The 14,528-nt window shown below is 34.4% G+C and overlaps 2 protein-coding genes across 2 annotated transcripts; both read left to right on the top strand.

The window, feature by feature from the left end:
• The first annotated feature begins 9,702 nt into the window (after positions 1–9,702).
• LOC100252545 (photosystem II core complex proteins psbY, chloroplastic) lies at positions 9,703–10,774 on the top strand. Its single transcript, XM_002285289.5, has one exon. It carries the CDS (start codon positions 9,954–9,956, stop codon positions 10,557–10,559), a length of 606 nt encoding a protein of 201 aa, XP_002285325.1. The 5' UTR covers positions 9,703–9,953; the 3' UTR covers positions 10,560–10,774.
• A 1,445-nt stretch (positions 10,775–12,219) lies between these two features.
• LOC100261196 (uncharacterized) lies at positions 12,220–13,573 on the top strand. Its single transcript, XM_002281984.5, has one exon. The coding sequence runs from the start codon at positions 12,626–12,628 to the stop codon at positions 13,370–13,372; it is 747 nt and encodes a 248-aa protein (XP_002282020.1). The 5' UTR covers positions 12,220–12,625; the 3' UTR covers positions 13,373–13,573.
• The last annotated feature ends 955 nt before the right edge of the window (positions 13,574–14,528 follow it).

The raw sequence follows: 14,528 nt of genomic DNA, 5'->3' as shown, positions 1-14,528 counted from the left end.
TTTTTTTTTTTTTTTGGGGGGGGGGGTCTGGTTTAGTAATTTTGATTAGGAGATTTGAAGCTTTTTAAGTTTATACATCTAGCCTTCCACAATGCACATCAATATATTCTTGTAACCGATAGCCATGTTAATATGCATAAGTCTTTCATCATTGCATTGTAAAACTATTCTGAACGTGGATTCTTTAATGATTAAGAGTGTGTTTGAAAGTGATTTTTAGAAGCATTATTGGTCTTTTATAATACTTGAAAAATAAAAAAAATTTAAATATTAAAAATGTTAAAAGTGTTTTTTTAAATTATTATCAAATAGATTTTAAGTTAATGAAAAGGGTTTCAAAATAAAAAATTTAATAGAAATTATAGCCTCGGAATTGGCAATCAAGATTTATTTTTACTTTTTGTTTTTTCAAATGCAATACCAATCATTTATAGTTTTTAACCTAGATTAAGTTTAATTTATATAAGATTATAGATGTGGATGTTGGTAAATGGATGGTTGTAAATCTGGCATTAACTATTCAAAGAAAATGGTTGATATTAGGATAAAGTCCTTAAAAGTATAGCATGATGTTTTATTATTCTATTCATGCATTATACCTTTTGAACATTTTGGCTAGACATCTCTTGCATTGTATATTATTATCTTGTATTAGAAACTATATGAAAGATCCAAGCCATAGGTTCTTTACAAGTAGATAATTAATTCATAACTAGTTTATAGACTTAGGTAATTCATTTGAAGGTGTATTATCTACTAATTAGAGGAATGACTGGTCTTGGTTATCAAGATAAAGTTCTTATGGTAAGTGCATTAGTATGTATGGTTACACATTAGAGAAGATCTATAATATGTCATAATATTGGTTATCAGATAGTCATGATCTAACCAAGTTATATTATAGGGTCTCTCAACCTTAAAAGGCTACTAAATTTATTCTAAAGTTTGCAATGACCTTTATTTACAGGTGGTTGTATATTCTCTATGGACTGTGTTACTCTTAATAGAAGTTGGTTGTAATAAAAATTATCAATAGAGGTATCATGATATCTCAAAGGATTGAAATAGTGTGTCCCTTTGAATGATTTTAAGAATGTGTGTTTGGAAAATTCATAATTGTATTAGTTTCTTAATTTGAATTTGACATATGCTCTTTGTAAGTTACAATATGTCAGTTAAACATATAATAGGAGGATTTGAAACTTAAAGATTGGAAATGTAGTATTGAGAGACTGATAATATTCACCTTATTAGATTATAAACACCAATTTATGGGGAATTTGCATACTGTGAATGACTCAGTTATATGCCTTGTATTATGAGTGCTCTTTATCATTGTTTGAAGGTATATCGTGTAGAAAAGCCCACATGACCCTTATTTAACTATAATTTATTTTAAGACAATTGTTATAGTTTAAGTTTATTTTGATTTGTAAAGCCTACCCTTGGTTTTCAGTTTAGCTTGTCCCACTACACAACATGTTAGGTTTTCTTAAGCCTTTTATGATATAACTAAGAGTATTTTGGTTAACCTATCTTGTAGCAAATGGTTGAAGAGTTGATTGCACCACTAGTTGACTAGTTGTTCAACTATTTAAGTCACATTCTACTCAATAGTTACTTGCAACCCTCATTTAATGGTAACAACTAATCAAATAGTTGACCATGGGGTTGATTAACATAGCAGAACACTATGTCCAATAGCTAGTTTGTGTAAAAGCTTCATATTTTAAACCTTTAAAATGCCATATGTGAACAACCTAACACCTACATATCATTATTCGTAATTCATCATTAAGTTATTAATCCTTTGATAGTCTATTTACTACCTACTTGTATATTCTCATTGACTATACCTTTGAACTAGCCATCTTTTTTACTTGTAATTTACAAAAGTAGTTTATTTATTTACTTCCACCAAATTCATTTGATCTTGTATGAAAAAGTGTGAAAGCATTTATGAGAGCAGTTGAAAAAAATTGTAAAAATTCATTGATACTTAAAACCAAATGTAAATTTGAAGGAGTCCTTCGGTTAAGGAGAATCCTTGTTTAGTGGATAAGCCTCAAGGCTTGCTTGTTTTGTAGGCTAGCTTGGTACTAAACTACTTATATTGAGTTTGTAGCTTCTTCTCCTTTTCATTTACCTTAATACATTAATTGTTATCCATTGTTGTTCTATTAATTTAATCTCATAATCTTGAGATTTGGCATAAAATTTTGAAAAAGAGACGATCACCTAATTCACTCCTTGTAATTAGGTGATTACATTAGGTTTATTAATAGTTGTTTTCATATTTGCTATCAAAGTAAGGCCTTTTGTAGGGAAATAACAAACCATCAAGCTTATCAATTATAGGGGGTACTCTATTAGTAGACCCATTTTCTATTTTGAAAGTGATCATAACTACTAGAAAAATAAAATAATTTAGTTTTTAAAATGATCAATTAATTATGACTTATAGGAAATCATTCAAAATGGTTCTCATGTTTCTATCAAAATTGACAATGCAATTTTAATTTCCAAGCTTAGCCATGACTTTGATAAGCATGATAAAAGAATGATTTAATTGAATGATAAGACTATCTGTTGCTGCCATTGTGCCATAGATAAGAATGAATACAATATAGCTTGTCATTTTAAATTAACTAAGGATATGTGGGGGGTTACTCATAAGGGTATCAATCAAGTGAAAGAATTCAAAATAAATTTAATTGTGGATAATTATGAATTGTTTAAGATGAAAGATAACGATACCATTATTAAGATATTTACCAACATTGAAATAGTCAATAAACCTTGGGAAGGTCTACATTAAATTAAAAAAAGTAATGAAGATTCTAAGATATCTACCAAAGCAATGAGAGGCAACAATCACTATCATAGAAGAAGTCAAAGACCTCACAAAGCTACTACTTAAAGAACTTATTGGGTCACTTATGAGATGATTATTATAAAAAGTCACTAAGAAGTTGAAGATAACAAGAAGAAAAAGAACACACTTAAAATGTTAACAAATGATGATCAAAATGGTGAGGAAAGTAAGGAAAATGAAGATTGTGCTCCCTCATTACAAGAAAATTCAAGAGGTTTTTAAAAAGAGTAAGGAAAGAAAACTTTAATGAAAGAAAAAAATCATCAAGTGGAGATCAAGAGAATAAAGACATTACATACTACAAATACAAGGAACAAGGTCACATTAAGATCATCTTCTCCTAAAAAGTGATGTTAAGAAAGGGATAAAAAAAAATGAAAGCCACTTAGATTAATAGTAAAGAAGAATCACTTGATGAAGAAAAATGAAAATGAAGTAGTTAATACATTCTTCATGACAATTAAGGAGAATAAGTTAAGGTAAACTCTGATAAAAATTATATTGAGTAGTTATAAGAGACTTTTAAAAAATTATATAATGATTTAAAAAAATATTTGAAAAATGTCTTTCTCAAAAAGATTGTCTCCACTCTTCAAAGTGAGCTTCATGATTTTTTTATTTTTTACTTTTTTAAAAAAAAGAAAATTTTAAAATTTGTGAGAAAGTAAAGGTTTCTCTTAAAAATGAAAATGATATCTTAGAAAGAAAAATGAATAGTTAACTACTTGTCTCTCAAAATTTTCAAATGGGAAAAAGAATAACATGATCTTAGTAAGCAAAAAAAATGTGTATTTAACAAAAAGGAATTAAGTTACAAGCCTCATAAAAACTAAAACTATTATAAGAACTGTTGATACCTTGTCAACTGAGGATGGATTCCTCTCTTAGATGTGGCAGAGGAAGCTCCCACTCCGGTATTGGAATCTGGGTCTTATGCTTCCCTACACAAAGATGTCCGAATAGGTTGCCCGGACACACCCTCCGAAGCCCAAGTCAAACGTTAGAAAGAATGGAAACCTTTAGAGAGAAAGATAGAGAGAATGGGTGAGAGAACTCACAGTGTCCTCCCTTTTTATTCTATTTCAGTAGGGTTTTTATAATGTTCAGATGTGGAGCTAGGCTCCACAGTGCTGAGCTGACCCTTATAGTGATGATTGTGCAATACTGACCAAGCAATCATCACATCTGTAGGCGGTCAAGGGCTATCTCAAATGAAGCATCATGACACAACTCGCTATCCCTTCAATCTTGTTGATGGCATGAGACTGAGCATGCCTATCTACTGAAGCCGACGTGAGGATGGGAAGAGTCTCATCAGTCAATCTGGTGTCAGCTAGGCATGGTCTCATATATCAGAGAAGATTTGAGGCTATCAAGGAGATGTGAGCCGCTCAATAGCGCAAATGGTCCGGACAGGATGTCTCTGAATGCCTCAAAGGTTGTCCGAGTAGTGATGAAAGAAGTGACACATGGCCTAGCTGGGACGATGCCACGTAGACAGACGTGTGGAAGTATTCGTGGGTGGACACGTGGGATAAGGCCCCTACAAGAACTATTTTGTAAAAAAGGCTTCAAGTAATAAGTTATCAACCATTTGCAATTTTGTGGGAGAAGTAGTCATATTAGTAGCACTTATACCTTAGTAAATCTTCTTATGTCTCTTCTACCTCTAAAGTTATTTGAGTTCTAAAAGAAAAAAAGATTAACTCTTAAGAGCCTAGGAAGATATTAATGCCTAAAATAATTTTTTTGCATTATGAATATACTAAAGAAAGATAAGTGGTTCTTGGATAGTGGGACCCAAGATACATGACTAAAGATCCTTCAAAGTTTGCTACCTTTAACAAAAGAAGGGTAGATTGTTGACATTTGGAGAAAATGTTGTGGAAAATATTATTAGCCATAAGAATATTGGTAATGGTGTCTCTTCCTTTTTGAAAATATTTTGTTGGTTAAATGATTAAAATATAATCTTTTAAACATTTGTCAAGAGTAAAAATATCGATTCAACATCAAGGTCTTTAGAATTACTACATATAGACTTATTTGATCTTTTTAAAACCTCTAACCTTGAAAGAAAATATTATGTTGATATGAGTGTGGATGATTTTTCTTTATTTACTTGTGTTATCTTTCTAAACCATGAAAATAAAATATTTCTTATCTTTTCAAAATTTTACAAAAAGGTTCCCAAGATGGCCATAAGTGGATATTTAGAGATGACCTCAATTGAATGGACTTAGAAATATGACATGACCTCTTTGGTAGTTGTTTGGAGGGTGCGAAATCAAGGCTTGGTTAATCTTGGTTTTGATAATAATAATAAAAGGTTCAGAACTAATGATTTATCCTAATTGTGTTTACATATTTCTAAGAAAAAAATGATGCGCTTAATGTTTGCATTTATAAAATCAATTTTTGATTGATATCATGATTCTCTCACTATACTTAATTGAGACGTTTTGTTGATAACATAAAAAAATAAAAAAGTACAATAGGTTGCTAACTTGGGGTGAAGTAATTCTAAAATGTTAGTATTGTTTTAGCAATCCTATCAATATCGATGTTATATGCTTAATTGGTCATTTATGCATGCATTATGTGTCATGTTTAAAACTTACTAATTTTTAATTGCTCTTAATGCTATTTATGTTTGGTTATATTATTTTTTAGCACCTTTAACATACTCTTTAAAGCTCTTAAACTAGAATATTTTCTAAAAATCGAGGAGCATATATTCAAATGGAGCATTTTAGTAACCTTGGGTTTGTCATCTTTAAAAATGGGAAGATTGTAAAATCAAGGTTTGGTTAATTTCGTTTTTGGTGATAGCAAAACAATGTTTTAAATTAATGATTTATCCTAAATATGTTTAGGCAAGAATATTTCTAAAAAAGCAAATAAAGATATATAAAGAGAAATCAAGAAAAACAAGAAGATCTCAAAGAAAATATCAATCAAGACCCTTTGTCTATGATCTGCTTGTAAGGTTGTTAGTGTATTATGATTATGCATTTCATTTTTATTTAAGCATTTAAAATCATTTTATTCTTTTATAAATTGGATTGATTTCATGTTTTTATTTATTTATTAAAAACCCTAAATTTAATCTTTCCCAAATTTGTTTAAAGGGTTTACAAGTTATGGAATGTTCTAGGCCTCAAATCTAGTGGGCCTTTTATACACTTAATAGTCAAGATGGCTAAGGCTAAGAGAAACCAATTGAACTAGTTAAACTCGATTGATTGAGATGTATTTTTACCATCTCTCTCTTTTAATAGCATGAATTCAATTGGTCATGGTTAAACCTCAATCGATTGAACCAATTGGACAATAATAACCTTAATAGCTAGTAGCTAGTTCAACTGGTTGGTTCAATCGGTAAATCCTAAACTATATCTAACGGTTAGTCTAAGCTTCTAAATCCTATTTAAAGGCTCCAAACTTTTTTTTACTAATGGGAGAAGAGTTCTAAATCATTTTTTAATATTATTTGAATCTTAGAGAAGTGTTTTTAGAGTGCACTTGCTTTCAAACCTACATTTTATCTTAGTACATCATTCAATAGTTATTTTGTATTCTATTTAGTAAATATTATAAACTAGGAATTCTTTTTTCATTTCTCTATTTTGTGGGGTTCTTTGGAACTAAAGAGGTAAAATAAATAAATAAATAAATAAAAGACCTTTACTACTTCTATTGGAAAACATGAATTTCTCTTGCTTCTTCTAAGGGTTGGATATCTTTTTAATAACTATTTCCCATGTTGCTACAATTCATTCTATAGGATTTTTGTTTGTCCTAGGCCTAATGCTCTTAGTTTTTGTCAACTATGCTCTCTTTCTTTAGAACCAAGTGATTAAGTCATGTAAGATTATCAACTATTGGGAGAGTAGTGCCTTTAACTGCCCAAGGTGGAGTTCGTTTGATTTTATATGCCTCCAGGAACCACAATCCAAAGGGAAGAGTTTAAAGACTTTGTCTTGAAAGGTCTTATTATGAAGGATTTTTGGAACCATATTCCAAGAGAGTGCTTGGAACCATATTCCAAGAGGATACTTGGAACCATAATCCAAGAGGGTGCTTGGAGCCATAATTCTAAGAAGGTTAGATTTGAAGCTTTGTTAGTAGAATTCTCACTTGATTAGAAGCTTGAGGAGAGTAAACATAGGTCGGGTTGCGTGAAAGCACTATAAAAACTAATGTTTGCAATTTCTCTTCCCTATTCTCTTTATTTTATATGCAAATTGCTCTTCAATTATATTTTCTATATAATATAATTTTTATTTGTATTCTCTAAGTTTAAATTTACAAAAAGTGACTATTACCCAATTCACCCTCCCCCCCTTCCCCAATTTTTTTAGGGTGATTATGATGTGTCAATATAACTAGAATCCTAACAAAAGGATAAGTTCATCCACTCGACAATGTGGTACCAAGTTTTAACAAGTTGAATAACACTTTTCTAATGTAATAAAATGGCCTTTGTAAGGCACCTTAGGTTCTATACATGGGCCTCATACTGGACATAAGAGTAAGACATCCTTTAGTCTTAGCTTAGCCAAGATGAACGATATGATCAAGCATTTCTTAAGTGCATTGAAGGTCATCTTGTAACATTTAGTCCACTCGTGGGAAAATTCTTTTTATAGAGGGGGGAGGGGGGTAAGGATTAGTTAACATCAATCAATTGTTGGGCTATGAATCTTCCCAAGGCTACTATTTGATTGACTAATTACTAAACTTCTTTTAAGCTAACACCATCATAAAAAATAAAATTTAAAAAAAAAATTGTTAGCCTAAAAGTTCTCCTAAGTGAGTTTTGATAATAACAAATCATAGCTAGTTCGCTAATGAGTTAAAATCAAGATGAGTTTCAAGTGTTAATTGCAAAATTGAATTGGAAAATCAAGTTATTTACCAAATGATCAAAAGAGTGCAAGATCAAGTATGCATGAAGGTTGTTTACATCTAGGGACTTAATATAAGAAAGATAGTTGGGTGCATGTAGGAGTTTCAATTCAGTTATGCATCATTTTCACACTTGTTTTAAGCTTTAAAAGTGATATTTTTATAAATTCAAGTTTTAATCCAAAATCTTAGACAAAAACTTCTCAATTTGGTTTTATAAAAGTGCTTAAAGATATTGTCTAAGTGGTAAGACGAATTGAAATGAAAAAAGATAGATTTTTAGGCAAAAAATGGTCATTCGGTCAAGGATAGGCTCAACCTGTTAAGAAATCAGCTAACCAGTTTTTTCTCCGTTAAGGATCGGTCAATGAGTGCATTGAACTTTCTCTTTTATCTAGTAGCCTTATCTTCCTGATCAAGGAATACCCTTTCTTGGTTGAAGGTACCCTTTTCCTGATCAAAGTCTGATCAAGCTTCCAATGGTCAACTCCAAACATTTAATTCCCAACAGTTAGTCAACCAATCAATTGAAACTCAACCAAGAAAGACTAGTTGGTGTCTCCTTGGGTGGTCGAGGCTAGAAACCTATAAATAGAGGACTCTCTTTCATTTATTGATAAGAGAACGCCTACATTTAACTCTCCAACTACTTATTTCTCACATTCAAAGCTCTCATCCTAGCCTTTCTTGTGTTTGCCCATTAATTTCGCTAAGTTGAGTGTTATAAAACTTTGTTCTTCAAGTAAAACTGACTGTTTAGTCTTCAAGTTGAGAATAAACTTGAATGATTGAGTGTATTGCCCATTAGAGTCAAAAATCCAATTATAAAGACTTAAGAACTTGGTATCATAGTTGGTATCATAGTCGAAAATCCAATCACACTAAATGTACCAACATTCGCTTACGAGTCATTCTAATGTAGGGAGTTGGTATCATAGTTACCCCTAATTGTTGGTCCCAAATAGTCCTCTTTTGAACTTATATATGTCTTGCATGTTTCGTTCTCTCTTGAACCTACACATACCTTGATGATAATTGCATAGATTGCCTCTTGCATCCCTATAAGCCAAATAAACAATATAAAGGTGCCAATCAATTTAAGTCTTCAAACAATGAAATTGACACTTAGCCATGATTCAATAGTCGGATTATCTTTGTTGTTGATTTTCTTATGTGGCCTAGTGTGAAGTGGATAAGATTAAGTTCCATTTCAATTTTCCTCATCAGGATGTGTTCTTTTAGTAGATAACTTCTTGACAAAGACTACGAAATGATATTCTTCCCTCAAATTTGGTTTGTTTAATACTACAAAACTATGTATGTTAATATTATATCCACACACATCTCTCTCGTTATTTTAAAAGTTTTTATGATATGTCAATCTGATAACAGCCACAAAGATATGCATGTAGATGATTTTGATATTTTAATTCATAAAAAATTAAAATCTTTACTTTTCACATTTTAGTAGTTGCATCAAACGTGGGTTGAATCATAATCAATAAATTTGCCATGATTAACTGAAAAATACTTGATCACAATAGGAGGTAACTTGATCATTAGAAAGTAATTTTACTTGTTGTCATACTATTGGATGCACAAAGAAAAACCCATTTGCGACCTACCAATTATTGGCACAAATTTCTGAAATGCCTTTTTGAAGACAATTTTGATTAGTAAAAATTGCTACATAGGAAGTTAATTTTGAACTTCCTCTGTAACACCTTAAAAAAATATAAACCTCCACCATGAAAGGCCGAAAAATTGACCCTAGTGTGACCACGTCCAGTTGGGCTTCCCTGTGATTGGGCCACGCAGAAGGCATGAACCTTAGGCATCATGGGCTATGATTATGAAAAGGTTAATACTGGTTAAAGGCTTAAATAAGGGATTAATACCTACAAAATGGTGTGCTTAGGTATCCTTACAGTTTAGTGGTAAGGATGTGATAAGACACATGGAATATGAGGCCCAGAGAGCACCAATCACACCTTCTGGATAAGAGTAGAATCTGGAGAACCCAATTCTATTGGATACCCATATGCCTTCCCTTCACATCTATAATCTTCCACTTCCATCTCACCCAACTCTTAGCCACTGGCAACCTCCCCAAAGCCACTACTCAGATTAGCAAAACTAAAGCCGAAGCACACAAGCAACATCATCAATGGCAGCAACCATAGCGACAATGGCCATGCTCAACGCCAAATGCTTGAGCATCAATTCTCCCAAGAACCTCAACCTCTCCAAGCCAACCGCAAAACCCATCTCCCTCCTCTCCATCCAGAACCTCCCAAAAGGCCTCACCACCCTGAAATCATCCGAGAACCAAAACTTGTCAACTTCCCTAGCAGGTACTGCCATCGCCGGAGCCATCTTCTCGACCTTGAGCTCCTGCGATCCTGCCTTGGCAGCTCAACAAATCGCGGAGATAGCCGACGGCGACAACCGTGGCCTCGCGCTTTTGCTGCCTATAATCCCAGCCATAGCTTGGGTGCTCTTCAACATCCTCCAACCAGCTCTCAACCAGTTGAACAAAATGCGCAGCACCAAGGGGGTCATCATCGGGCTTGGCCTTGGTGGATTGGCGGCATCAGGGTTCATGTTGACGCCCCATGCATCAGCCAGTGAAATTGCCACGCTTGCAGATGCTGCGTCTTCTGATAACCGGGGACAGCTTCTGCTCTTTGTTGTGACTCCAGCTATTCTCTGGGTTCTGTACAATATTCTACAACCGGCTCTGAACCAGCTCAACAGGATGAGATCTGAATGAGGAAGCATTTTGAGGGGTGCAGTGCCTTGAAACTAATTGTAATTTCACCTCCTATGAATGAACGTCTGTTTTTTTTATCTCTTGGGTTGGATTATGATTGCTCAGAGAGTATGTGTCAATGTTGTTATATATGAGTTACCAGTACATTTTATGTGTAATTGTATATCTCAGCCCAAGTCAATTAGAAACTATATATATGATTTTGCATTTTTCGATTCCCTGGTATAGCTATCTAATCAAGCCATCAAAGAGTTGCCCCATCTCCAAATTCAGAGTACAAACATGTTTTGACAGCGAAAATTTGGTATCTCCATTGAGTATTTTGATTGGTTTGTTTGTGAGACGCTTTCAACCTTCTTGTTTTCTTAAGCATGCCATGTAAACATTTGCAGATTCAATGGTATGACTTTGTTCTTGCATAAGAAGAAACCAGGGAATCTTCTCAGTACACGGAATGAAACGAAAATCATCACTCTCTGATGAGATTCAATTCTCGTCTTAACAGTGTGCTTGGGCGGACCAAGACGAGCCCCATGGAACTAGTGTGCTTGGGCTCTACGTGGGCTCACAAATATGAATGTGGACCCAGTTTGGGCTGGGTTCATTTCATCTCTTACTCATACGGGTGGGATGTTTAGAGCAATTAACCTTCTAAACCCAGGTCCTAACCACACATGATAGAAGCATTCTCAACGTTGATTCTTGCAAATCTCTCTCTCCCTCTCTCTCTCACGTCATTATATCTTTCGGTGCACCATTTTGGAAAAGGCATCCGGAGTTGCAAGCATTTTCTATTGTAATACAATATGCTTTGGTTGAAAGCAAAAAAGTTGCCCTCTCTCAGTCTGATGCTCAAGTTCCTTTTTCTAAAAGCCTTACGGGTCGGCTCACCAACTTCATAATTACTTAGGTAATAACCCAAAAAAGGGTCTAGAGGAGGGGGGTTTGCCCTAAATTCAAACTCAGCATTCCCTTTTTTTTTTTTGCCAAATGGATAAGCATAAACTTTTTAACTGTAATTGATTCAATCATCACATTTTAATAGTCCGGGCATATTTTGATTTGTATAAAGTTGCTTTCAACAAATTGCCATCGACAGGAGTACATAAGTTCTTTTTTCTTTTTTCTCTCTTTTCTGAATTTTAGGACTGGCCTCATGTAAATTTCCAGTCACTTTCTTCATGTAGGGTAAGCTTGTTTTAATTTCTTTGATACTAATCTTTTCATATAATAAGATTAACTATGCAATTATGAAATTAGTGGAGTGATGAGGACCAATGGAATATGATATCAGATGCCAATCTCTAGGATAGCATAATTTAAAAAGAGATGGTGACCCATGGGGCCACTCATTGGGAAAACTGTAGAGAACGTAATGGACAAGCTGTTTAGCCATGGGACATACATGATCTTCATTATTATACAGAGAAACTCCATTGTTAAGAACCATTAATATTTGGCATGCACAGTATTAATATGATGTTCATATTCCACTTTCTCCCTCAAAGTTTCAACTAACATTTGACTTAATATGTGGACGAGTAAATTCATTAAGGGAATAATTTAGAAAATATATTTTTTTTTTAAAAATTACAAAATCTTTAGAAACCTTTAAGTTGAAAGTGATTTATACTAAGTATAAAATAAGGCGATGTTAATGATATCTAAATACAGATTGTTTGAAGGCCGTCCGCGTTTATCCCACTTTGTGGATTGTGAGTAGGGTGTGATGGTAAGCATAAGATAAAAGAGAAATCGTCCAAAACAACCGCCACATTGACAAGTGCATGCCCACTCCACACCAAATGTTCATCTCTGCTTGGTTTGTTTATAATTTTATTATTTTATTTAAGTTCCTTTCTCTTCTTCCACCTTCTTCTCGTCCTTGTTCAGTTTCCCACTTATTTTCTTTCTCTTTCTTTTGCATTAATTGTTCTCATGCAATGGATTTTCTTTTATTTTCTGTTCTTTTCTTTCGGTTTCTTTTCCAATTTTCCTCCCATGCAATAGCCAGTTGATTCTACTTTGAGAAGTTAGCGTCCACCAGGGAAAACGGTCATGCAGACATGAAGACCAAAACCAAGCCACTCTTTCTCAAATACTTCTTCTTCTCTCTCTTTGTATCCATCCCTATCCTCCTCCTATTCTCTTTCCAATCCCTCCGCCGTAAAACTACAGACCCACCACCCGGAAACCAACCCTCCGGCGACCTCCGTATCCGCCCCGGCTACACCTCCTACGAAGCCTACTTACAGCTCCAGCTCAACAAAACCCTCAATCCCAAACTCAGAAAGATATGGACCACCCGTGACTGGGACAGAAAGATCAACGTCTTCGCTCAATTCTTCCAAGACCTCAAGCAGAAACAACTACTCAAGAACGAGTCCAAAGCGCTGTGCATCGGCGCCCGAGTGGGGCAAGAGGTGGAAGCGCTGAGGCGAGTTGGAGTGGCGGACTCGGTGGGAATCGACCTGGTTCCCTACCCGCCCTTAGTGTTGAAGGGAGACTTCCATAACCAGCCGTTCAAGAACGACACATTCGATTTCGAGTTCTCCAATGTTTTCGACCACGCGCTGTATCCGGACAAGTTCGTTGGGGAGATCGAACGGACGTTGAGGCCCGGCGGGGTCTGCGTTCTACACGTGGCGCTGTCGCGACGGTCTGATAAGTACTCTGCCAATGATTTATACAGCGTGAGACCGTTGACAGAGATGTTTGGAAGGTCGGAGGTGGTCCATGTTCGCACCGTAGACGGGTTCGGGTTGGACACAGAAGTGGTTTTCCGGAAAAAGAAATTGATCGGACGCTCCTGATTTTGATTTGGCAAGTTGGGATCATGACACGGTCATAAAACGTTAGTTGAAGTCTTGAGGATTGTTTGTATCGAAATTTGGCTTGCTTGTTGGTTTGGAAATGTAGAGTGAGCTTGTCGGATAGGAGGAATGTACGTAGGTTTGTTTGCCGGCATTGCCTTCAGTCTTACACATATTTCAAAACCATCTTATTGAACCCAATTTAACAGCTTTCTCATTTTTCCGCATGCAAATCTAAACTTTTTCATTTAAACAAGCTGTTCGAAGAAAATGAAATGCAAATTTTTTTTCCATTTTTAATAATAATAATAATAATAAAATCATCATTTTCTTTTTTTAAAATAAAATATAATCGTCTTTATCCTTCAATGGTTGGTAGAATAGATGATTGAATCTGTATTTGTTGCATAATTAAATGTGGCAAGAGGAGACGTCATAGTGTTTTATTTATGCATTTCAAATTTTATTTTTCAAGGAATAATGAGAAACGATGAAAGAGCGGGCAAAGGTTCATTTTCAGTGGGACCAGACCAATTAGGGTAATACTAAAATGAAGTTTGAATCAAAGTTGAAAATGCTACAAATTATGGTCTGACTTGAGAGTAGGGATGCAGGATGTCCAAGCAAGCGGGACAAGTAGAATGAATTGGATGCCTCTTTACGGGACATAACATACACTAGATATCATTGAAGTCATGTTACATGCATCATTAGGAGGAACATAAACAAAAGACAGTAAGGACGAATCAAGTCCTTTGCAAGAATGGTTTATTTGATCAATTTAATCAATGGGCCATTGCAATGCAGTGTTGAAGTAGGACGGTAACTTGTTTAGCATCGTATGGCATAAGGCGTGTGTCCTTTGGATTCGAATTTAGTATTGCTACCTAACGTTATTGAATACAATTGCATGGTTTGTTGTACCAAACTCCCAATCACAAGACAAACAGACAATGAATGAGTCAACACATTTTATCCGATTCGGAGGCTTATTGAATTTCTGATGAACAGAAGTGAAGAGTCAACTCGAATCAGTATCCTATATAGATAGATCAGGAGGTCATTCCCACTTGGTGAACCATTCTATGTACCATGGCCCATGCGCATAGGGCTGCTTCAAATTTCCTGCTTTTCTATAATAATAATATACCTTAAT

The sequence above is a fragment of the Vitis vinifera genome, chromosome 1 (assembly GCF_030704535.1).
Source record: "Vitis vinifera cultivar Pinot Noir 40024 chromosome 1, ASM3070453v1".
Taxonomy (NCBI): domain Eukaryota; kingdom Viridiplantae; phylum Streptophyta; class Magnoliopsida; order Vitales; family Vitaceae; genus Vitis; species Vitis vinifera.
This window is presented reverse-complemented; position numbering and strand designations above follow the sequence as displayed.